Source organism: Dermochelys coriacea, chromosome 6 (assembly GCF_009764565.3).
Source record: "Dermochelys coriacea isolate rDerCor1 chromosome 6, rDerCor1.pri.v4, whole genome shotgun sequence".
NCBI lineage: Eukaryota > Metazoa > Chordata > Testudines > Dermochelyidae > Dermochelys > Dermochelys coriacea.
The window spans coordinates 127,351,404-127,377,506 of NC_050073.1; the positions used below are offsets into that span (position 1 = coordinate 127,351,404).

General features: G+C 40.6%; 1 protein-coding gene across 1 annotated transcript in view; it reads right to left on the bottom strand.

Moving 5' to 3' along the window:
* Positions 1-26,103, bottom strand: part of TOGARAM1 (TOG array regulator of axonemal microtubules 1) — a 73,276-nt gene that overhangs the window by 43,801 nt on the left and 3,372 nt on the right. Inside the window, exons 2-5 of the mRNA XM_043515955.1 lie at positions 12,181-12,337; positions 10,403-10,528; positions 3,642-3,907; positions 1,088-1,317 (exon numbers count right to left, since the gene is read on the bottom strand). Of these exons, the coding sequence (XP_043371890.1) occupies positions 1,088-1,317; positions 3,642-3,907; positions 10,403-10,528; positions 12,181-12,337 (779 nt within the window). The remainder of the gene's footprint in view (positions 1-1,087; positions 1,318-3,641; positions 3,908-10,402; positions 10,529-12,180; positions 12,338-26,103) is intronic.

Here is a 26,103-nt window from a genome sequence, read left to right on the forward strand (position 1 = left end):
TGTCCAGGCCTACTATAGTTCAGCCTGTTTGCTATGCCTAGGGCTCCAGCAAGGCCTACATCAGCATCTGAACTAAACTCTCTTAAAGAAACTTCAAGATATTTAATGACTCCTGGTATTCTGTCACTCTTGCCCAAATTCAAACTTCCTTATATAGGTCATATCCACCCTGGTGGACTAGACTTGCATTAGCTGTGAGCACTGTCATACATTAAGGCTGCTATGTCGGGAACTAATGGAAATGTTCTATATTACAGAATACTGTTCCTATCACTTCTGGTCAGAGCCCATGCTGCAACAACACGGCAAGCCAGAGGTCTTTTCTGTTGGATTTTTACATTACGTTCTTCAGGCCTGAGCTCAATGCAGCTTGGCCATGTGCTCGGAAGAAGGTAAGGAGAGGCTGTACTTGCAACACTCGGCAAAATATTTCCCACTTCATTTTACAAAACTAAAAATAAGTACATACTGCAGCTAACTGCTCAACCTTAGTGCACCATCAAAACAAATTCCATCAATACACTATCTATTTCTTTGCAAAGGAGCTGAGAGAACGAAGGCATTACATAGAAAACAATTCTCCGCAATTAATATTACAATGCAAATGCTGCATTAGTGGATATTCAGGTTTAGCAACAATGAAAAAAATTTAAATTATTTGTTTCATCCCCACCCAAAAATCTGTTTAAGAAAATGCATTCCTGATTAACTTTCCAGGTTGCAATAAGAAAACCTCTTCCTCCTCCTCCTGATTCATTCTGTTTTACTCATTTATTTAGCCTGTGGTTCAGCTTCATTATAAAATATTTAATAGCAACTGCAGGGCTTGAACAGCTACTTTGTGTTACTATAGCTAGAGCTTGGCACTGGATCAAAGAAAAAGCAGGAATGAATTAAAACAATATTAAACCACAGCAGCACAGCATGCTGTATTTTAACTGGGAATAACTCCCACATAAAATCTAAGCACTAAGCAAACCAATGTCATTAAAAAAAAATACAGGTTTCCCACCATTCAATATTTAACTAACCCTAACAGCAATTACCTCAATTCTCAATGTGGGTTTGACATATAAATTACACTCACATTATCTTTCCTTGTGGGGTTGTGGACACTGGCGAAGTCAGAGACTCCTGACTGTAAACTCCACTTTCACTGTAAGAGCTCATATTTGGAGAGGAAGTGTGGGAAGGGGAGTCCATAGTCAGATCAAGCTTAAGCGCAGAATCGGGGCTCTCGAGATCTGAAGTGCTACCACTCAGTTTTGCCCTCTTCTTAGCTGCACTATTACGGAGAGACCTAAGTGAACTCTGCATCTAAACAGAATTGAAAACAACGTCAGAGTTTACATGCTGCATGTATAATTCACAAACACAGGAACCAGTTGTCAAATACAAGCCTGCTTCTAAAATCTTAATTTTTATTCACTGTACATTGACAGTGCTGTGTCTATGCCCCCTTTGGGCAAAGTAATCTATATGGATTCAATGTATCAGAATGTTATTTATTTTCTTAATGTCAGAGATCATTATTCTTATAAAGTGAAACAGACATGCACAATTTAATAGTACAACCAATGCAAACCCAAATGCTGTATGCACATCATATCTAGTTATGTTCTGCAAAGCTTAAAATGAAAGGTTCCTCACACAAACACACTATCACTCTTTTTTTTTTTTTTTTAAATAATTTTCTTAAATAGGCTCATGTTAAACAGAAGAGTTAACTGGCTCAATGGCAGTCTGTGGAAGGGACCTCTGATTTTTGCTCCCCGAGCTAGCCAGTTGTGGAAGAACTGCAAAGGTGAGTCTCACCCCAGTCTAAAAGTGAAGGCTGCTAACCCAAAGTCATGAAACTACAGCTACAACAGCCCCATTCCACTGCATCTTCTCCCCTCTCCTTACAGGAAATACTCAGAATAGGAAACAAGGGCACTGGTAGGTGGTATTACGAGGCAGGATTTTGTGGGGGAGGAGTTGGAGGGAGGTTGGGACAAATTACAATAAAGGGTGGGATCAGGAAAACAGTATTTCTACCTTGGACCCCCTTACTGTTTTGTCCCATTCACGGTTTCCTCTCTCACATTCCAATCTCTCACTAGAGACTTCCACCCACTCAAGGCCCCCACACTCACGCACACCAATCCATCATATTCACACCTTCATTTGCCAATTCACCCCATTCTCCCACAATCAACCCTCCCGACCCACTTCTGGGTCAGAGCTCCCCACGTTCTCTTCAGCGTCCTCCAGTCAAACCTCACTGCTCAGAAACCCCTTACTCCCCAACCAACCCACCCCACCCATAGGCTCAAAAACACCTTCCCATCTAACCTAGCAAGCTCAGAACCCCTTCCTCCCTTAGCCCAAAAACACCATCTTTATGGGTTAAACATGGGGACCAACCGGTGGATTTTTGAGAGCCACAAGAAGTTAAGTAGAGACCTAGGATTAATTTGAATATGGGGTACCTTGGCATGCATCCGTGCCTGTTCACTAGTGACCCTTTGTCTGGGTTTTTTTTGTTTTTTTGTTTTTTTTAAGATCTTGGGAGTAAAAGATGCAAACTGAGACAGCCGCCCCACTGCCACCCCAGCTTCATTGACTTCTAGTTTGGTAGGTATATTTATGGATTGCTTTAATCCCTAATTTAATGTACTGCTTTTCTTTCTTTATATACAGGAGTTTGTGATTTTCAGAGGATGAAACCCCACTGGATAAAAATTTAAAAATGATCATTTATTAATATAAAATGAAGCTTTAACTTAATGTATTGGAGATGCATTACAATTTTCCATACAATGTGTGTTTGTCATCCCCTGAGGAGAGCCAAATCAGGCATGATCTATACCTACTGTCTTATATGGATTCTGTATTACAGCTGTGTTAACATCATAATGGCTCCACATTATGGACTGACACGATACACTGGAATGACTCCAGAGGCGACACCCTAGTTCATCTAATTCATATGTTAGATCACATTTTCTCATTTCACTCCATGGAAATTTAATCATGTGTCAAGGACTGCAGCAATGATGTGCTAGGCTGCATCAGTGACAGTGCACTTCAACAAACTTTACAGGTGAACAGAGTCTGAACAAGAGATTGCTGTAAGTAAAATAGAAGTCACAGTAATCAAGTGGTATTTTATATAAAATTATTAAATAAAAATAAAGGATTAATTATTTAAGTCCTATTTTAAAGGGTAGCACTGTGGTTTCACCTTGGACAAAATCAAAGAAAAACTGTGTCAGATTGTGTAAATATCTAACTCATGTCATGGTACTATAATGGAGAATGTCAACATAGTGATTTGAGAACCTCAAAATAGGTAAGTAAAATGAGCATATGCCCAGGGCACAGAGAGTGTCCTTCAATACTGACTTTCATTGCTTTAGTTAGTTTCTCCCAGACACATAACATTATCTTAATGTAGTCTTTTGGTATTCATGACATGGTCACAAAGAGTACAGCAGTGAACATACATATATATTTTTCTTCTACACCTGAGGTTTTAAAGAGGGTTGGGTTTGGTGTGTGTGTGTGTTTGGGGTGGGGTGGGGGTTATTTTTTGTTTGTTTATAAAATTTATATTCTAGCATCTTTTTAAAGTATGTAAAATCACATTTAAATCCAACCTCTTCCTGGTCTGACTCCTTATGATTGACATTTAATTCTGAAAGATCAACTGCAAGTTTCTTGTCTTTTTCACTCTTCCAAATATCCTCAGACTCTTCATTTTTCTGTCTCGCTGTGTTTAACTCAGATTTATCAGGCAACGGGCTTGCCCCCCTTGGTATTGGGGGGACAGGTTTGGTCCCATTCAATCCTCTCCGTGAAGCTGGCGATCTCACCAAGGCTGGTTTAAGCTGAATTGGAGAATGCTTTTCCTGTGCATTTTCCCCTAGGTAAGATACAGACATACGTCACCATTTCAGAAGAACAGTGGAACACATCACTCAATAGGAGAAAATACATATTCAATTTTCACGAAACACAGCAAAAGTATTTTTTAGAAGAGGTGATTTTTCCCTTACTGAAGAGACACACTTGTGACGCAAAGTTTAGTTATGTAAATATTTTAAGGGCACATTTGGTTGAAGCAGCACATTTTTCACTAGGAAATTCTACCCTGTAATTTTGTTGCACACGGAATATGCCAATAAATAGCTCATGACACAGATGAGGTACAGAAACCTAATGACACCAATAAGATGCATATATTTGTTTAGGCCTGTCCTTTGAGATTTCATAATTCTATTTATTGATATACAGTAAACTCAAATCAACTTATTTGTTCACATGCTTTATAACCTTCCCATAAAATTGGCCATATCTAACTGCCTGTATGGGAAAAAAAAAACCCTCTCATATTACTAATATGTCATCATTTTTACAAACTATGCTAAAGTATGTCAGCATACCATGAAGTATCTAATAATTAATACTAAATTATAGTTGACAAAATTAATTGAAGTACATTCTGTGACGCATAATCCTCACTTTTTTATTCCAGGTTTTCAATTACTTGGAAGTTTGCAAAATTCAGTAACTCACAATGGGTTTTGAGTGTGAATTCCTGAATTAAAACTATACATGTGGAGAAAAATAATAATGATTGCATGACTAATTTTTTTAAAAAATATAACAGCATGCTGTTCTTTTTTTCAACTTCTATACAACTTTACCTGGTAAAAGATATTTCATTGATTTATCAAAAGCTTATTTTAAAAGATTAACAGCATTAGGTACTTTGTTTTTAAAAAATCCAGCCATCTTCACTTTTCTAGAACAGCTACCAAAGGCAGTTTTTGTTTCAAACAACAGAGAGTGGGAAGAGTGTATGCATACAGAATACCTGGCTAGTATCTTACAAAATTTGTCTTTACTAATGAGAAAACTTAATATAACTCAAGAAGATACTTGTCAAAGAAACTAGCTTTCTTCAAAACTTACAGATCATCCAATTATCTATTGTTAGGTAAATTACTTATGATTAGGGCCCTACCAAATTCACAACCATGAAAAACATGTCACGGACAGTGAAATCTGGTGTCTTTCTCCGTGAAATCTGTACCATATAGAGTAAAAGCACATAAAGGTCCAGATTTCACGGGGGGAGACCAGTGTTTCTCAAATTGGGGGTTCTGACCCAAAAGGGAGTTGCAGGGGGGTCACAAAGTTATTTTAAGGGGGGTCATAGTATGCCACCCTTACTTCCGAGCTGTCTTCAGAACTGTGTGGCCAGAGAGCAGAGCTGCTGGGCAGGTGCCCAGCTCTGCAGGAGGCAGTGTAAAAGTAAGGGTAGCAGTACCACAACACCCCCCACCCCCAACTCCTTTTTGGGCCAGGACCCTAAAATTACAACACCGTGAAATTTCAGATTTAAATAGCTGAAATCATGAAATTGACAATTTTTAAAATCCTATGACTGTGAAATTGACCAAAATGGACCATGAATTTGATAGGACCCTACTTATATGTGAAAGGTCATAAAGAATGGCCAAAAGTAAGCCTTTGATATTTTAGTTACGCATCCATGTTTTTCAATATTGTATTTTAGTTTGTTTTACAAAATATGTTAAGAGATACTATATTGAACATCTTCTGGTTCCTTACTCAGGTATTTTCATTGCTTGCCAACTTTCTAGCATCTTTGCCCTACACTCTGCCATTACAGTAACCTTATTACACTGGCAGCGGCTTACAAAAGTGTTTCCCATTTCTCCAGGATACTTTCTCTCAGGAGATGTAAATTGATCTATTTACATATGTTTTGAGGGAACAAAATATACACATTAAATAGTGCTCTAGATTTATCTTTCTGAATCCTGAATAAGTAAAAGTTGTCTGGTTCCATGATAAATGCTGTGGAAACTGCTTTGCTAAGACGACTATTCTAATGAAAGAACAAATGGCACAACTACTGAAAACAACAGGCTAGGCATGCAAAAAGTCAGCTATTAATAGCTGTGCTTCATCAGGACAGTCACTTTAGGGGGAAAACTGCCAATAACTAACTTAGGACTTTTCTACAAATGAAAACTTCACTGGTTGAACTTAAACTTGTGATTTTAACTTGATTTAGTTAAACCTCTGCAAAAAGCTGTGTGATCACTCTTGGTTCGGTTTTAATCAGGACCATTTTGTTTTAGTTTAAATACATTAAGGCTATATCTACACTACACAGCTTTTAGTGACATGGCTGTGTTACTACAGCCGTGCTGCTAAAAGTCAGGCAGCATAGCTCCTGTTTATCAGCTCTCCTGCCGACAAAAATCTTCCACCCCCAATGAGCGGCATTTGCATCATTGGCTGGATAACGCTCCTGCTGACAACGCGCTGTTCACAGTGGTCCTTGTCGCTGGCAAAACTTGTGTCTTTCGGGGGGGCTTAACACTTAACACAGATGTCTACACTGGCAACTGAACGACAAAACTTTTGTCTTTCAGAGGCACTTTAAAAAAAACAAACCTGAAAGATAAGTTTTGCCATGTAGCTAAAAGCTGTGTAGTGTAGACATAACCTAAGAATCAGCATAAGGGCTTGTCTATACAAGCACTTTACAGCACTGCAATTTTCTTGCTCAGGGGTGTGAAAAAACACACCCGAGTGCTGTAACTTTCAGCGCTGTAACACGCCAGTATAGACAGTTGATCAGCACTGGGAGCTGCGCCCCTTGTGGAGGTGGGGTTTTTAGAGCGCTGAGAGAACGCTGGGAGCGCCGTGACTACACAAGCCATTTTAAAGCGCTGCTGCGGCAGTGCTTTAAATGTTGCCAGTGAAGACGTGCCCTAAGAAACTGAAATAAGCTGCCCTTAAACTAAAATAAGAGGGTCTCGACAAAGGTTTAACTAAATCAGTTTAAAAACAATTTCAGTTTAAGCCAGTGCAACTTCCTTGCATGGACAAGGTCTTACACTGACCGTTAATGGCAATGACTGATGTTGAAACTGGAATGGAATTAGCATAAAAATTCCAATTATAAGTACATTTGGTCTTAATTAGATTTTAAATAGGTGTGAAACTGTGAGGACTGGTCATTGAATACAGAAGTTTCCAAATAAAGGTTAAAAAGGGAAAAAAGGCAAAATGCAATGAGTATCATTTTCTTGTATATTCATTCATTAAGGTATTTTATTGCATTTAAGTCTTTTAGATTGTTTTTCTTTACACGTTCTATCTTCTTTTAATCAGAAGATAGGTGGTACACTAGGGCATGGCTACACTTGCAGATGTAGAGCGCTTTGAGTTAAACCCACCTTCGGAGAACCTTCGGAGAATGCAGTAGGGAAAGCACTGCTTCTATCCACACTGACAGGAACAAGTGCATGAGTGTGACCACATTTGTGGCACTTGCAGCGGCATTGGGAGTGGCACATTATGGGCAGCTATCCACAGAGCACCTCTTCCCATTCTAGCGCTGTGGCTTGTGGGAAGGGGGTGGGAAGGCAGGGCATTCTGAGTCCTGTCCCAAAGCCCTGTGATGCATTGGTTCGCATCCCAGCAATCCCTGTGCTTCCATCCACATTTGGCGCCATCTTTCAACTTTTTTGTGCTGCGCACTCTGTCTTCCCTTTCAGTCTGCAGGAATGGAGCCCGAACTGCTGAGGAGTATGCTGACGAGTCTCGCCAGCACGTCACGTTTGGCAATCAAGTTATTCCTTATGATCGAAAGTGACAGTGATGGCTCCAACGATTATATCGACTCGAGTAACGCATATGACACGAGTTTGCTTGTGGCATTCACGGACATGCTCATCACCGTGGAATGCTGCTTTTGAGCTCAGGAAACAAGCACTGAGTGGTGTGATCACATAGTCATGCAAGCCTGGGATGACAAGGAGTGGCTGCAGAACTTTTGGATGAGAAAAACCACTTTCATAGGACTGTGTGAGGAGCCCTCCCCCACCGTGGCACAAGGACATGAGATTGAGAACTGCCCTGATGGTGGAGAAGCAGGTGGCAATTGTAATCTGGAAGCTGGCAACTCCAGACAGCTACTGATCGGTCACTAACCAGTTTGGAGTGGGGAAGTCGACAGCTGGAATCATGTTAATGCAAGTTTGCAAGGCCATTAATCGCTTCCTGCTCAGAAGAACAGCGACTCCGGGTAATGTGCACAACACTGTGGCTGGCTTTGCACAAATGGGTTTCCCTAACTGCAGAGGGGCGATAGAGCACTCCACGCCTGGCTGAGCAAACACGAAGGGGATTTTCAAAATTCCCAGAGAATTTAAAGGACGATTCTGATGGTTGGTCACCTGAGGGCAGGGCAGTAGAGTTCAAAGTGACGACCAGAGTGGCTAGAACAGGCATTGTAGGACACTTCTGGAGGCCGATCAGAGCGCACTATAGGACCAGGGCATCTACACTGGCGCTGTGGCACTCCAGTGGGGGCGCACAAAACGTTATTCCACTCACCGAGGTGGAGTACTAGGAGGGACCACTTGTGGAGTCAGAGAGCTCTATGCGCCTTGCCAGTGTGGATGGGTAGTGAACTAAGGCACCAGGGGCTCCTTTATTGCACTGTAACTCGCAAGTGTAGCCAAGCCTTTAAGTGTGTTCCAACTGAGACAATTCTTGCCTAGTACATTACATATTTTTGCACTTATCTGGAGTATAAAAGCAAAAACAGTTAGATTAATCTAACTGCAAATGTATTATTTTAAATGTATAAACAAAAAAGCCGAATTTTCAAAAGCTGGCTCTTGACCACGTGCCCACAACAGTGCATATGCAAAAACCACTTTACATGTGCAAGCAGGATAAGTGCACATTTCCCAATACATTCACACAGATGCAGGTTTTGCGTACACTTTTTTGAAGACCACTTTCAAAGTGTGACCATAAACTTTTATTTTTCTGCAATATTTTTACCTGCATTGTCTCCCGACTTTTGATTGAGAAGCTTCTGAGGACTGGGCTTGGACAACCCTTCAAAGCTCTTAAGAGGCCAGGAATTTGAAAAGTTAACAGCATGATCTTGAGACTTCTTTGGAGATTCAGCAGGAGGGAAGGTGTGCTTTGGACTGTTTCTAGGTGATGAGAGTGGATAAGATGGAAGAATGAAGGCTCCTTGGTTTGTGTTAGAACTTGGAAAGGACAAAGTACGCTCTGCTGGACTGCATAAAGTTCGTTGGGTCTTGGTAAAATTTAGGCTGGCACAAACTGATATTTGAAGGAATGAAAAATTATTATTTATACTAATTAACCTCTAACAACAAACAACAATTTAATTTTACTTCTCTTTCTATCCAACTTGTCTTTCAATTAGGCTTTAAAATACTCTGAAAAAAACTAATTTTAGGAGGAATCAAGCATTATTTTGTTAAAGCTTTTTCTACACATTAGAGTTAATCCAGAATAAGGTAGGGTGTGAATTTGAAGTAGATTAACTATTCCTGAATAACTCCACATGTGAATGCTCTTATTCCAAATTGGTTTATCCAAAATGGATTAAGCCAATTCAGAATAAAGGCACTTTTATTGCGGAATAAGAGCATCCCCACTTGGAGGTAATCATTAACAGCTATTCCAGAATTACTCTCCATGTAGACAAACCCACAGTTGATAATCAAGTCCATGACAATCACCATCTTTAAAGTATCAGTCTAAAACAGTCAAAATGCTAGATTCAATAGTATACCATTAAGACGACAATGGCATTTAATTCTGGTTGGGTATACTATTACAGCAATAATTTGTAGCAAAATAATACATTTACCCAAACTATTATAAGTGAAGGTCAGAGCTTTACTTGAGCGAGAGATGCAAGTTAATATATCAGTGGTTCCCAAACTTGTTCTGCTGCTTGTCCAGGGAAAGCCCCTGCCAGGCTGGGCCGGTTTGTTTACCTGCCACGTCGGCAGGTTCGGCTGATCACAGCTCCCACTGGCTGCGGTTCGTTGCTCCCGGCCAATGGGAGCTGCTGAAAGCCGCGGCCAGTACATCCCTCAGCTCGCGCCGCTTCCAACAGCTCCCATTGGCCTGCAGCAGCGAGCCGCAGCCACTGGGAGCCGTGATCAGCCGAATCTGCGGACGCGGCAGGTAAACGAACTGGCCCGGCCGGGCCAGGGCTTTCCCTGCACAAGCAGCAGAACAAGTTTGGGAACCACTGTAATAGATGAATTGTTTGTATCATCTAATTTCAAGTATTTAGTACAAGCTACCTGGTCTCTCAAAAATTCTACTTCCATGTTTGTGTTTGGTTATACTTTGACTACAAGTTATTTGTTTTTCATCTCATCTATGTTCTTTTACTAAACACAGAAAATTGCCAGATCATATTTCATCCAAATAAAAATAAAACGTTTACTAAGAGACCTGATACAGGACAACACAATAACGCTCTCAAAGGGGTGTACAGAAATGTGGAGTATGATTATAGTTCATGTACCTTTATCTTGCCGATGGTTATTTAATCCTAAAAGTTGTAAATCAGAACCCACACTACCACTCTTTCCACGTATCTGTGGATATCCAAGTTGTTCACATTTCCCTGAAATATGTGGCTGATGAGAGCCTTACAAAAGGAAAAAAAAAAAAAAATGTCAGCAAGTACCTCCATATGCAGTTTAAAAACACAACTAAAAGAACTGAAACAAAAACTTAAAATCCTTTTTGAATAGTTATAAAAATATTATTAATTAACAGTGATTAAAAATTTTTAATTCGGATAATAAAACCTAAATGAAAAGTTTGAAAGTTTTCAGTGCTGCACTCATGAGTTTCTAAGCAACCTTATAATGTTCTTCATGCACATAAGCTAGAATAATGGCTGGCACTCATGCAAAGAAGCCTGTGGTTCTATCAAGGCATATTACCAACAATGGGATTTGTAGTAGTTGAAACAAAAACCAAACAAATAATTTCTTCTTGGAATATGGAAAAATAAAGGGGAGAAAAATGCCTTAAAAACAGAAAAATATGAAGTTTTTCTTTAAAATGACATCATTCTTAACAGAATAGTAAATACGCTTGGAATTTCAAATATGTCAATGCTCCCCAACAGGGGTTGAATATAAACAGCGCACTGCCAAGAAAAGGGAACAAATCAAGTTTGGTCTTGCCCAGTGTCTCCATGTGCCTTTTCACTATTAGAATACAAAAGATAGCTATCATAAGTTAAGCATTGCACTGAATGTCCAATCTTTTTATAGAATTGATCTTTAAAAAGGTTCCCAATTATTTTAAAAGGGAAAAAAAAAAATCTCATTCTTCAAAACCGTTCTCAAAAGTCACTTCTCACCACCAAACACTATTCAGGTACTTTCTAGCTTTATGTCTATCGCCGACCAATTATTAAAAAACACAACGAAAGGGAAAATGTGAATATACAAAATAGAAAACTATTTCACTGCTGACAAAAACATATTTCTGAAAAGGATACATTATATAAATGTAACCATGGCGGCATGTTGCCCAATTTATAGTTCAGTGCTCCATTTATTAAGGTTCAATAGGGTCTTTGCTAGAACAGTTTCCATGGCAATAAATCACCATTTTCTCAAACTGTTTCCATTGAGAAGTTGTCTCAAACTGTTCCATTGCTCTTTCATTTACTATTCAATCTGAAGTTTGAATTGTATTTTACACAATGCGCAAGAACTCTGGTCAAAACTGTTTCCTTGCTGAGATACACAGAAATTGTGATACAGCATTTTTTTCTACATTTTAAAATCAGGAGAAAGGTCTTGACTCAAGGTCACCCTGAAATTATGTCATTCATTTTAGTTGTTAAAAGACTGAACTATTTCCTATTAATCATTTCTTAAATGGCCAAATTAAATTGCATACTTTGAAACTAAGGGCATGTATGCCCACAAAAGCTAAACTGATTCAACAAAAGGTGTGATGTTAAACAAATTTAGTTAAACCAGTGCAAATTTCTGTGTAGACCAGGATTAAGAATCTGACTCTAGTTCTTGTAAATCAGCATAGTACCAATCATTTCAATACAGCTTTGCCAATTTACTGCATCTGAGGAAATAACTCTGTTTTTATTTACTCAATACTGGAGCCTTCCTGTTTAAAAAAAACAAAAATCACCAAATGATTAAACATTCTCAGAATGCTGTAAATGTGTACAGATGTCTTATCAAGTTTTCCTAAATGCACCTGATCACTAACAGATCTTCTGCTTATTTAAACACAATTATCTACAATGATACTTACCAGGACAAACAGGAGAATGCTCAGAGTTAAGATCTAGACTATTCTGAAATAAATTCCTTGAAGCTTTTTTTCTGCTAAAAAATAAATCATCACTGACTGGCATTCCTTGAGAAGATCTTAATTTTGGAGAATGAAGGAAATCATTGTATGGACAGAACTGAAAGAAAACGGAAAATGTAAAAAAACATTTATTCATATCAATAATGTGCCCGATTTTTTTTCTTTATAAACAGTGGAATCCATAATGAATTACTGTAACACAACATTTAGAAGCTACACCATTGCCAAGCTAGACACAGGATGTATTTTACTAGAAACTATGGTGTCAGTTGGAGGGGAACAGTACTGAAACCAGCAGCCACTGCTGCAGTTCACAAAGGGGGCAGGACAGGTCAGGAATCAGAATCTTACCCTGGATGCTCTCAATGTACAACTGTGAACAGTTTTTGCATGCAATTTACAACCCCCTGTACCCATGGGAATTAATCTGGCCCATAATGTGTACATTCAAGAACTAGCTACACTGAATGAAAAGGGGAAGAAGAAAAAAAAAAGATCACCTCTGCTCTGACCCTTATATGTCACTCTGGTGGTGAACAGGACCCACAGGAACAACATAAGGCTGGCATAAACCACTACCCTCAAGCCCCAGTGAAAGCAGTATAATTGTGCATGCCGGAGAAGAGAAGGGAAGGGACGTCTCCACAACATACTGACACTTGAAAATTCTGGGCTCTGAAACAGCAGCAGTCAGGAAGCTGTCATACATAACAGCAAGCTTTGGATGCTCTAATTTACAGAATGGGCTGCACCAGCCTCTAGCCAATCCAGAATCTCTGTGCACACCTCTAAGAGGCACACCACAGAATCGGACTCAAAGTCACAGCTGATTTCTCTCATTCTGAAACTTGCAAATTCATTTTTCCAATTACCTTACATTTAAGTTAAGCTTTCCTGAAGTTATCCAGATGATTCATCAGCATAAAAGCAGGGATAAAACAGGAATAAAATCTTTTATGCAAGTAAAGGTACTTCAATTTGTTTCAGAGTAGCAGACGTGTTAGTCTGTATCCGCAAAAAGAACAGGAGTACTTGTGGCACCTTAGAGACTAACAAATTTATTTGAGCATAAGCTTTCGTGGGCTACAGCCCACTTCATCAGATGCATGCAGTGGAAAATACAGGAGGACGATTTTATATACATAGAGAACACAAAACAATGGGTGTTATCATTCACACTATAACGAGAGGGATCAGTTAAGGTCCTAATCACATCAGCCACACGATCAGAGGCTTGTTCACCTGCACATCTACCAATGTGATATATGCCATCATGTGCCAGCAATGCCCCTCTGCCATGTACACTGGCCAAACTGGACAGTCTCTACGTAAAAGAATAAATGGACACAAATCTGACACCAAGAATTATAACATTCAAAAGCCAGAGGAGAACACTTCAATCTCTCTGATCACTCGATTACAGACCTAAAAGTTGCAATATTACCACAAAAAAAACCTTAAAAAACAGACTCCAAAGAGAGGACTGCTGAATTGGAATTAATTTGCAAACTAGACACCATTAAATTAGGCTTGAATAAAGATTGGGAGTGGATGTGTCATTACACAAACTAAAACTATTTCCCCATGTTTATTCCCCCCCGTACTGTTCCTCACATGTTCTTGTCAATTATTGAAAATGGCCTATCTTGATCATCACTACAAAAAGGTTTTTTTCCCTCTCCTGCTGGTAATAGCTCACCTGAACTGATCACTCTCATTATAGCATGTACAACACCCATTGTTTCATATTCTCTGTGTATATAAAATCGTCCTACTGTATTTTCTACTGCATGCATCTGATGAAGTGGGCTGTTGCCCACAAAAGCTTATGCTCAAATAAATTTGTTATTCTCTAAGGTGCCACAAGTACTCCTGTTCTTTTTTCAATTTATTTGTAATTTTAAAATAAAATTTAAATTCTAACAGAAAATCAGAGAGTAGGGATCCAGATGTAACGCCTCACTTATTTATTTTTAATACTGAAGTTTCAAATCCTACTTTCCAAGAGTCCTGGCTAAACAGAAGAAATCTCAGATAATCATTTACTGGAGGACTAGAAGGCTCAAGGGATTGATAAATGGGATATGGAGCCTTTTGCTGGCCTGAATGCAGCACACACTGGTTGCAATATTGCCAATCCAAAGTGTTATAAATCATAAATCAGAGCACCACACACAATCATGAACCCCTACAATCTAAAGTTGAGCCTCTAAGGATCATATTTTCAAAGTTTCCTTTCCAAGTATAAGGACTAGATCGGGGTGGCCAACCTGTGGCTCTGGAGCCACATGCAGCTCTTCAGAGGTTAACATGCAGTTGTTTGCATAGGCGTTGACTCTGAGGCTGGAGCTACAGATGTTAACTTTCCAATGTGCTGTGGGGTGCTCACTGCTCAACCCCCTGCTCTGCCCCAGGTCCTGCCACCACTCCGCCCCTTCCCCCAAGGCTCCTGCCCCTCCCCCCGAGCCTACCATGCCCTCAACTCCTCCCCCACCCCCAACAGATCCTCCTGCACACTGCAAAACAGCCGATTGCAGCTGACAGGAGGCATGGGGAGGGAGGGGGAGGCGCTTATTGGCGGGGCTGCTGGTGGGCATGAGGTGCTGGAGGGAGACAGCAGATCAGGGGCTGCTGACGTATCACTGTGGCTCTTTGGCAATGTTCAATTGGTAAATTCTGGCTCCTTCTCAGGCTCAGGTTGGCCACCCCTGGACTAAATTAATTTTTTTAACAAAATATGAGATTCTCGTAATTCCAGGAGTGGGGGCTTTAGGAAAACACTAAATATGAGAATTGCTATAAAATCACAAGTTGGCAACACTGTGTAGTGATCAAAAGGCAGTCTATATGGACAATAAGGTGGTCTCAATCCAGCTCCCAGTGGAGATGTGTATCACAAAAACTACTATAGCTGGCACCTTTGACTTATCTGCTGAGATGTGCGAATAGAAACAAAATTATTCACTCAGCCCTGAAGTTCACAGCATTGTTTGGGATGAGATATTTATTAGAGGGGTACCATCAGAAAACACTATTCCAAGTTTTTTGGATGGAGGACTTAATTATTCAAGTCCAACAAGCCAGCACCTTTCTCAAGCAGTAAGTTCACTTTAGGAAAATCTTGACTTTTAATTTCACTGCAACTATCAGTTTACCCTTGGGTTTGAATTCTGAAAGCAGGAATCTCAACTCAAATTTTTGCAAAGTCATAGTGAACACATGGAATTTCAATTAGTCTGATAATTCAACTTCTCTGCAATTTACAGTCTAGAGTATACATTATAACAGACACTACCTAATAAAATCTTAAGGCGCATCACTTTGACTGGATAAATGAACCCAAATTTAATTTTAATTTTGTCTTTTGAATTTTAAGCACTGCTGCCACACAAACTATACTTAAAAGTTAATCCATAGATCAATTCCAAATCTCCATATTCAGGGGCTTAAAACCAATCCATTGAAAAAACACAACAGCTTAAAACCTGACTTAAGATCTTTCCCCAGGAATGAAAGCTTTATAAATAATTTATAAGAATTAGTTTCTCTTTTGTTTAACTTTTAGATGATTATCTGGTTTGAGATGTATATCACTAAAATTAGTCAAGCCTAGATGCTTGAGTCTTCCACTGAGACTAGATCCATTTCTAATGAAAGTCTATGGGGAAACACAACTTGCTAAAAGTCTTTTGCAGCCACTAATTCAAACAGAATTAAAAACAAATTAAGAGACACCTCAATTTGCTACATGTCTATTGAAAATAATGGCATGAAACCCTCAATAATGATGTATAATAATGGCAACACATAGCATTATATAGTGCTCATCTTCAACATTTTTGTATTAGCATTATTTGACTAATGAGGAAACTAATACAGAGAGGCTAAGTAATTTGCCCAATGCTACCAGGAATCTGAGTCAAATCTGGGATTGGAACTCCAGAGCCCTAGTTCCCAGTCCCCTGCTCAGACTACTAGACCAGACTCTTATCTGGATGAATTTACTATTTTTGAAAATTGTTAAACAACTTTGGAGCTTGAAGTTCAGATAGGAAGCACAATAGTGTACAGCACAGGACAAGCAATAAACCTATAGCTGCCACGGTTGCCAGCTAAATAGAAGACATAACTTGAAGAACAGAACTCAAGGCCTTCAGCTCCAATCACAAAGGCATCCACTAGTAGTGCCAACCACATAAGTAGAGCCCTGCGCGGATAAAAATTTACATCCGCATCTGATCCGCAAACATGATCTGCAATTATCTGTATCCACAGATATAAAGTAGATATCTGCAGTTTTGCAGAGCTCTAGATATAAAATGCTGATCTGCATCCATCCGCGATCCACAAACCTGCTCCATGGATGCAGATAACGGTGGATATAAAGTAGATATCTGCAGGTTTGCAAGGCCCTACACATAAGGATACTGGGTTCCATACTCCATGAGGAAAATTAACAGGGTTAGCAACCCCTTTCAACCACCAGACTGTGAAAGTGTCAAACTGACAACTGGAGAACTAGCAGAGAAAAACATATCCTTACTAACATTGTCTAATCTGTATGCCTCAACTCTGACTAGAGGAACAAGTTTTATTATCATAGGGATAGTTCAGCCCTCATTTCTGTTTAATCTATCCTCTCTTTGTTGAGAAATAGCAACCAGGATGGTGATTTTAGTGCACAGATGCTTTTTCTACTGAGAACAAGATACAAGCTTATTTCTAAAACTAATTTCAGGACACTGAACAGCCATCAGGTGATGTATGTCATTACTACCCTCATAGGACCCAGTCACCAAGTCCCCAAGGAATTCCCCAACTTAAGAAAATTGGAAAGGGAGGAGAGTTTCAACTGTATGTATGAACAATGAAGCTACATGAAAATTAAATATGTAGCATGTATACTTCTCTTCTGAACTGCTGCATAATGTTTAGGGCCCTACCAAATTCATGGCCATGAAAAATGCGTCATGGACCATGAAATCTGATCTCGTGTGTGCTTTTACCCTATACTATACAGATTTCACGAGGGGAGACCAGCATTTCTCAAATTGCGGATACTGACCCAAAAGGGAATTGCAGGGGCTGGGGGGGGGGGGGGTGTCACAGTATTACCACCCTTATTTCTGCGCTGCCTTCAGAGCTGGGTGGCCGGAGAGCGGCAGCTGTTGGCCAGATGCCCAGCTCTGAAGGCAGCGCCCTGCCAGCAACAGTGCAGAAGTAAGGGTGGCAATACCATGCCATTCCACCCTTACTTCTGCATTGCTGCCTTCAAAGCTGGGCAGCCGGAGGGTGGCGGATGCTGACTGAGGGCCCAGCTCTGCAGGCAGCAGCGCAGAAGCAAGCAGAGCAATACCATACCATGCCACTTTACTTCTGCGCTGCTATTGGCAGTGGCTCTGCCTTCAGAGCTGGGCTCCTGGCCAGCAGTCACCACTTTCCAGCTTCCCCAACATTGAAGGCAGTGCCGCCGCCAGCAGCAGCAGCGCAGAAGTAAGGGTAGCAATACCGCACAATGCCCCCCCCCATCCCCCATACACACACAATACAACTTTGTGATTACCCCACAACTCCTTTTTGGGTCAGGATCCCTACAAATATAATACCATTTCAGATTTAAATTTCAGATTTAAATAGCTGAAATCGTGAAATTTACAATTTTAAAAATCCTATGACTGTGAAATTGACTAAAACGGACCGAGAATTTGGCAAGGCCCTAATAATGTTGCCGTACACTATTCGACAGTTGTCGTCTTCCACCTTCCAGGCAGTTGCTTTTCAGAATTGGGTGAAGTGATCCACATTCTGTCTTTTATAGAGCAAAAGCTATAGTAAAAAAAATAGTAAGAGAGCCCATGTGATACTTGTTCTAAATGCTCCTTCTCACGCCCAAAAGCTTCCCCACCTTTGCTGAAAGGTGCACTATGCAAACATTAATTCCCCAAGACCAGGAACACATTTTTGAGTTGTACTACTGGGGCTGCCTCTGACTCTAAGGAACCTCATGACTGCTTCAAAGAGTTATTCCACCCAGACAACTGCACCATTAGGCCAGGACTTTTGCTTAGGACAGTTAATTTCTGCTTCCTGCTAGATGGATAAAATTCATCGGTGGATGTAACTCATCTGCAATCCTTCATGGATTCCCCAGGCACCCTGGTTCTGGAGGAGTGCACATCCCTCCAACAGTGCTTCAGACCCACAGGACATACTTTCTCTCAAATCCCATCCGCCATCACAGCTTTACTTTCTTCCCCCAACTCTTTTTAATTATGAATGAGAAAAACACAGTTTTCAGACTGAAGGCAAGAGCACCCCACTGGATTTTTAGGAAATTACATCTCATTCCATGCATGAAATTTGGTGCAAAAAAGTCTATATGGATCCAAAGGCATGTTACTAATATTCAGCCTCTAAACAGGGGTAGCATTTACTTAGTATTTGTATTATCTTAGCACCTAGGAGTCAAAGACACAGACCAGAACCCCATTGTTCTAGGCACTGTACAAACAGAACAAAAAGATGATCCCTGCCCCGACAGAGACAACAGATGGACACAGACAGATGGCAAATACAAGGAAACAATGAAAATGTTGGCCAGTATATTAGAAGCTGATGGCTAGACATCGATGAAATGTCTTCAGAGACAAGCCAAGATTTTAGTTTGGACAGAAGGAGACATGTCTGGAGTAGAGAGGTAGATGTGTACATCAACCTATTGACTGTAGTCAAATTTGCGTTTGCTGATGGGATTACGTAGAGAAAAATGTGCAGAGGGAGAAGGAGAGGATGGAGAACAGAGCCCCCACAGAAAGTTGGGGAGTGGCACAGATGAGGAAGATCCACTGAAGGAGCGATTAGAAAAGAGGAGAAAAGGAGAAAGGATAGGACAGTCACAGAAACTAAGGGAGGTCAAGATTCCAAGAAGAGCCTGGTTGACTGTACCAAAGACAACTGCAGGTTGAGTACGGTTCTGAACTTTGGTTCGGCAGAGGTCATTAGAGACTTTGGCAAGAGTGGTTTCAGTGAAATGCATGGGGCAGAAGCTAGATTGGAGAAGACCAAGTTGAGAAAAATTGTAAACAGTTCATTCATTGAAATGAAGAGGTGGGAGCTGGAGAAGCAAGTTGGGTCATGGGTAGGTAGTTTTTTGGTTTGGTTTTTAAATGGAAGAAGCTAAATCCTGCTTGTATTGTGAAGGAGGAGAGTCAGAAGACTGAAAGAACAAGGAGAATAATAATGGAGGAGATGACAATGGGCATGAGTGTGATCAGGAAATGCATTAGGATGGGGCCACTGTGGCAAGTGGAGGGGTTACAGAAGGAAAGCAGACTTCTGTATTTGACAGACAAGGAGGAAGAGGAGAAGAGAGCTGTAGGAGGGCAAGGAAAGGCAAGCCTTTAAATCAAGATTGGATTGGTCTACAACAGAACTCTAGGCTATAGGCTTAAGAATGTATAGGCTTAAGTCAAGAACTATTGGGTAACATTCTCTTGTCTGTATTATGCAGGAGAACGGACCAGAAGATTATAACAGCCCCTTCTGGCCTTAAAATCTATTTATAGGCCTTGCAATGGGAACTGGGATTGCAACCTTAACTATGGAGCGTTTGACCGTGCTCTACAGCAATTAAGATATTTTATATTCTTGGTGAAGAGTTTTGGTGAACCTGTGTCTCCTTGCTTCACACCTTTTTTGGCTGGAATGCAAAGGAGAATGACAGAGTTAATCCATCACGCAGTCAGAGTTTGCTTCCTTTAGTAGTCTCATGTAGTTTGTGTCATGTGCTTTCACCACTGCATTGATCTCCACTTTGTCAAATGCTTTTTCTTAGTTGATGAAGGCAATACATAAAGGGAATTTGTATTCCCTTGAGCACTCCAATAGCTGGTTTATAGTGAAGATATGGTCTATTATGCTGAAATTCCTTCAAAAACCTGCCTGCTCTTCACAGCCTGCCTCAAAATGATAATGAAGTAGATGAACCGGTATAATTTTATACTGATTTAGTTTAAATGTTGCAACTTATGTTACCCTTCTTAGCAATTTGAACCTGACTTACAAGAATTTAGCCTGAATCTGTATATTTACAGTTACAAGTTAAACCCAACAAAAGTTTTAAAGTGATATAAGTAGTCCACAAAGAAAACCTGCACTGGTTTAAGTAAAATGATTTATCAAACTGTGGCAACTTGTGCGCAGGCAAGCGCTTTAACACAGGCTACACAACATGCCCTGGTCTACACCTAAAACGTTGAACGATCTAGCTACATCACTCGGGGCTGTGAGAAATTTCACACCCTGAGGGATGTAGTTAAGCCAACCTAAGTCTAATGTAGACATTGACACATCTATGAAAGAATTCTTCTGTTGACCTAGCTGCCAACACTTGTAGATGCGCAGGTTTACTTCAGCAACAGAAAAATCCTTTCTGTCCCTGCACTAAGTGTCTATGCTACAGCGGTACAGCTGCAGCCCTACAGCTGTCTCAATGTGGCATTTGTAGTGCAGACATACCCTTAGAACACATTAGTTTACACATTCCAGAATCACATCTTTTATCCTAATCTACACAAGTCTTGGAGGTTAGTAAACATCAAAAACTATGTAGTGTCTCCTAAAAACTTTGCCACTAAAGAGCTGTAAATATTAAACATTAAACTGATTTCGTAAGTTTTCAGCTACTAAATGGGTCCGAAAGTTAATTTTTAAATGAACTCAGCTCAAAGGAATGTCCCTAAATTAATAGTTAAACATTACATTTACACAAGAGGTCAGATATTCTAAATATTTTTCTATGACTTTTGTAGTTTGCAGTTTTATTTTTTATAAAATCAAAACCTAAGAATTAAGATTTATCCAAACCTTTTTTCTTTTTGGTTTTCCGAGTCCTGAGAGAGTCGCATCATAAAGAAGTAGAGCTGATCATCTCTTTCAGTTAGCAGACGATGTCCCGAAGTACAGAAAACAAATGGTCAATTCAGCAATTGCATGAGCACATGCCTCTTCACTGAAAAGCATGGAGTTCATGTACTTGCATCAAAACTGAATTTTCCCAAAGGACATGAACTTTATTTTCCTCCCCAGGCATTTAGGACCTCTTTGCGTCAGGTACCAGAAAGCAAGTAATAAAGAGTCCCTGCCCCAGAGAATTTATAATCTAGGTTTAGGTTAAGATGCAATTCAGACAAGAACAGGGGGATGAAACAAATGGGTTGGGATAGGATGAGCCAACAATAAAATTAACAGTTTAGAGCAGCAGAATTCTTAGTTTATCTAATCAGCCTAATTTTTCAATGCTTAAAAGCAGCCTAGCAAAACTGGGAGTGTGTCAAAAGGTAAAGGTCCATCTACATTAGGAAACACTTTTTAATGGCAGTGGTTATGAAGAGGTTAAGACGCATCAGGTTAGAGTGAAATTAAGCATGGCTGTACTGATCCGCTCCTAAAAGTAACCATTACATAATCTAAAAGGAAAGAGGAGCTCATGGCTCTGTCAGTGAGTGATCTTCCTAGTTCTCTCCCCTCTAAAGATCTGCCCTCCTCTCTCTCTCGACTTCTCCCTCAAGGGGAGACTTGTTATTTTCTTGCACTGGAAGTGCAAGGAAGAGGGGTAGGTAGTACACAGCTACCCTTCACAAAAATAAAATTCTACATTCTTTACCTATTCCAAAGGAAAACTGATACAGCCCACACTTTGTCTTTAGGAGTATTCAGATACAAAGGATTTATAGGAGAAGTTTAAAGAGGAATGGCACACTTCTAATGCATTAGACATTGATACCTTCTGTCACCAAGTGAACCAGTGGTTAGATGGGAAGGGGTGTGATTAATGACTATAAACACAAGCCTGGGCTGAGTTAGTCTAATAGTGGACAAGGAAGATGGCTACTCCCAGAATCAGGGCCTACTCACATTTTGCTTTAGGTCTATCCTGAGGAAGTCTGTCTAGTTTTTGTCAACAGGCGAGTTGGGAGTTTATTTCAACAATTAAAACATACTAAGTACTAGGTTTCAGAGTAGCAGCCGTGTTAGTCTGTATCCGTACAAAGAAAAGGAGTACTTGCGGCACCTTAGAGACTAACAAATTTATTAGAACATCATTGTTGAAGTGAGCTGTAGCTCACAAAAGCTTAAGTGAGCTGTAGCTCAAGAAAGCTTATGCTCCAATAAATTTATTAGTCTCTAAGATACCACAAGTACTCCTTTTCTTTTTACTAAGCACTAGGCATGTAAATAACTTTTAAAAACAGTAACCGTGTAACAGATTAAAATTCTATTGGTTACACGGTTAAACGTTTATCCGGGGAACTAGGCATGCGGGGGGTGCTGCAGCACCCCCATGTTTTATGCATGGCTTCTCTGCTGCCCCCATGCCCAGGGATCCTGGCTGCCAGCCCCACATCTGGGTCTCTGCTGATACCCAGCACCCTAGCTTTGGGCCCCTTGCCGTGGCTCTGCTGCTACCCGGCATCCCAGCACGCCTGGGGTCCCAGCAGCCAGGACAAACCACGTGTGCGACAGGATGCCGGGTAGCAGCAGGGTGGCAACCAGGACCTCGGGTGCGGGGCCGGAAACCAGGATGGACCTTGGCAGGCCAGAGGGACCCCAGGCACACGGGGCAGAGTTTAACTGTTAGAAGAAACCAATAAGCATCAAGCTTATCTGTTAACCATTTAATACAGTACTTAGTAGAGATGTGAGAGTTTAATAATGGGCACTTTCCACAGACAATTTCAAAATCTCACAAATATCAACATACTCCCCTTAACCCGCACATAGTGTTGGAAACGGTTTGCCTTTTAGTGCAGACTGAGACAAACCCTTTTCAAAACCATTACAAGACACCATACTCTATCAATTCTAGCACAGTTTCTGTAATTGTGTGGACAACAATAAGAAACTTTCTATACTAGTGATTGAACTGTACCCAGCACTTCACTCAGAAAATGGCTAAATGAAGCAGATCTGGCTTGCATGTTGTGATTACGTGTATCTAGTTCAGAAATAGACTTTTCAGAATCACCAGAATTTGGATGCTAACTTTTAATCTGGCTAGTCCTTAGTAGTGTATGGGTACAATGTTATGTGGGGAAGAGTTACATTTTAATGTAAAGGTTATGATCAAGGAATTTTCTGGTTATTCAGCCACCCTTCAAGTAAGAGTGGACAAGGAGCATGTGGGGTTACAAAGGCAGAGTGCGACTGACAAAATCTTCAAATTCAACACCTCAAAGTCATCACTCTGCCTTACAGACAACTAAAACATAAGAACAGACAGACTATAAAATGGAAGCGAGGCAGACAGTTCTAAGTCACGGGTAGGGGAAAGACAGGAACAGAAAACATTTCCAGAGGGGACTGGGTGTCTCTCAGAAAAGTTTAGGAGATGCGGAACATTCCTTTTTTAAAAAAAAAAAAAAAAAAAAAATGGAATTCAAATACAGTCCTACAGGCTGCATCTTCACTCTGGAAGATAATCCTGTCATACTAACCACAGAATTCTGAACAGCAGTAGTGAAGGCAAGTAGAGTCTTTTTTAATTTCACTGAACGGCTCCTTGGCAAAGCCTTGAACAGCAAAAGTAATGGAGCCGTCTGCAAGCTCAATAAAGAGATATAGACCAATGTAATATGTTCGGAATGAGGATTTTGCAACCCAAAGGCTAGAATTTGGATGCCTAAATCGCATTATGGATCTAGCCCCAACTGCCACTTAGCAACTAAGTCCAAAATTCAGATCCTCAAAACCCCCACTCAGCTTCCAGTTAACCCTCGTAGGTACCTGAAGTCCCCAGGCACCCATCTTTTCTTTAGGCATCTAAAAATCTGCCACTGGCCACGTGCAAAGCCACCTCAGTCCTGATGCCCACACGCCTCGCTCACACCCAAGCCCCGACAGGATCCTCCAACTAGGCATTCCTCTGCCTATTTCACCTGCAGGGCCCAATGCAGAAGGTATTCTCAGAAGCTACCTAACAGATCAGGCCCTAAACCTAAACAAAGTGACAGCACTGGAGGAGGAAAAGGTGGCCCCCTGATAACCTTTAGCCCAGCATTGATATGGAAGTCCTGGATTCAAATACCCCCTTTGTCCAATTTGGAGCTGGGATGTGAACCTACCTGTCTGGAGAGTGCACTAACAACTGGGCTATGAGATATGCTGGGGTGGGTCCCTCAATCTCTCCTGTTGAAGCCATTCCACTTCATGTAAAACACTTAAATACTCACTGGAACAGAGAACTGAAGGTGTATCTCCCACAGGCCAGGTGAGGGTCCTGACCACTCAGCTAGCTACTGAGTCAGTCTCGCTCTGTCTCTGGATCAGTGAACATATATACAAAGTGAAATGGCTTCAGCAGGAGAGACAGAGACCTCCTTACACCAGAATATCCCATATGTAGGCTTTGACAAAATGTTTTTTTTTTTAATAATTTCAACAAATATTGGTATTTATTTTATAAGCATATTTTCTATTTGTACCATTGAAATTTTCAGTTGGGCAAAATCATGGGACTTAAGCATTTTTTATGTTTATCAATTTACATTTTCACTGTTGTGGGAAACAAGGGTCAGACAATTATTTAATGACAGCAGATGTTGAGATTAAAAAAGTTTCAGCTTTATAATCATTAAAACAAACTGACATCACATGTCTAAATACACAAAGTAAATATAATTAAAATCAAACTCAAGTGCTCACAGTTATTACTGATAGAAATATCTTTAATGAGTCTGTGTGTGTCCGATGAAATGGACATTTACAATAACCAATAAAAATCTAATCCTTCCAAGCCTATCATAGGCTAGTGGTTAAGACACTCTCCAAAGATGAGGTTTCAATTCCCTGTCCACATCGGGGGGTGGGGGGGTATTTGAATCCAAGTCTCCCACATCTTGGGTGAATGCTCTGAATGCTTGGGTGAATGTGCTAAAGGGAAGAAGGGGGCACCCCCTCTGTCTTTTTTTTTTTCTCCCTAGCAAGAAAGGTCTTAGGCACATAACTCCAGGAGATGTGAATTCCAGATGGAGGCAGGCCCCTAAGTTCCTTTAAGAGACCAAGCTTAGGCCACATCTCACCCCAGGTTTCAGAGTAGCAGCCGTGTTAGTCTGTATTCGCAAAAAGAAAAGCAGTACTTGTGGCACCTTAGAGACTAACAAATTTATTAGAGCATAAGCTTTTGTGAGCTACAGCTCACTTCATCGGATCTCACCCCAGTATTTCCTATTAGCTACCTTAGACAGCTCAGTCCCCACTCAGCTTGCTAGCTTTTGTTGATCCCATTCTTAGGCACCTAACACCCCCCCCAATGCATCATACAAAGAAGCTGGGCAGCTAACTCCGGGCTGAGTCGTCCATTGGCAGAAGGGTGCCTAAAATTAGGCACTGCAACACTGAGCCTAAGCCTCTTTGTCAATCCAGCCCCTTGAGTTTTACATAAAACCTTATGTTCTGCAAAGATCGTTGGTGCAGCTGTAGGTTCCTCATCTGACACGCACTTGTTTTGCTAACACCAAGAGGGAAACAGTGCATTTAGCATGGTACAAGATGACATTACTGAGAAGGGTGGGATAAATATAAGAGGAAAGTTTGTGCTAAAAAATTAAAGGTTTCCTGCACAAGTTCTGTGTAGAAGAAGAAATTGTAGTGAACAATTCACTACCATCTGAGGCTGTTTCTCCAGGTCAAAGCAAGCACATTGATGGGGAAATTTTACACCATTCCCGCCCATACTTTACTGATTCTGTGGTTAAATGGAGGCCAATATTCTCAAGTGTTGTCAATATGGCCACTTTTGCCCATTGTTTTTGAGAGTGGACCTCCCCTTTGAGGTCTCCCCCCCCCCCAATCTACAGGCATCAA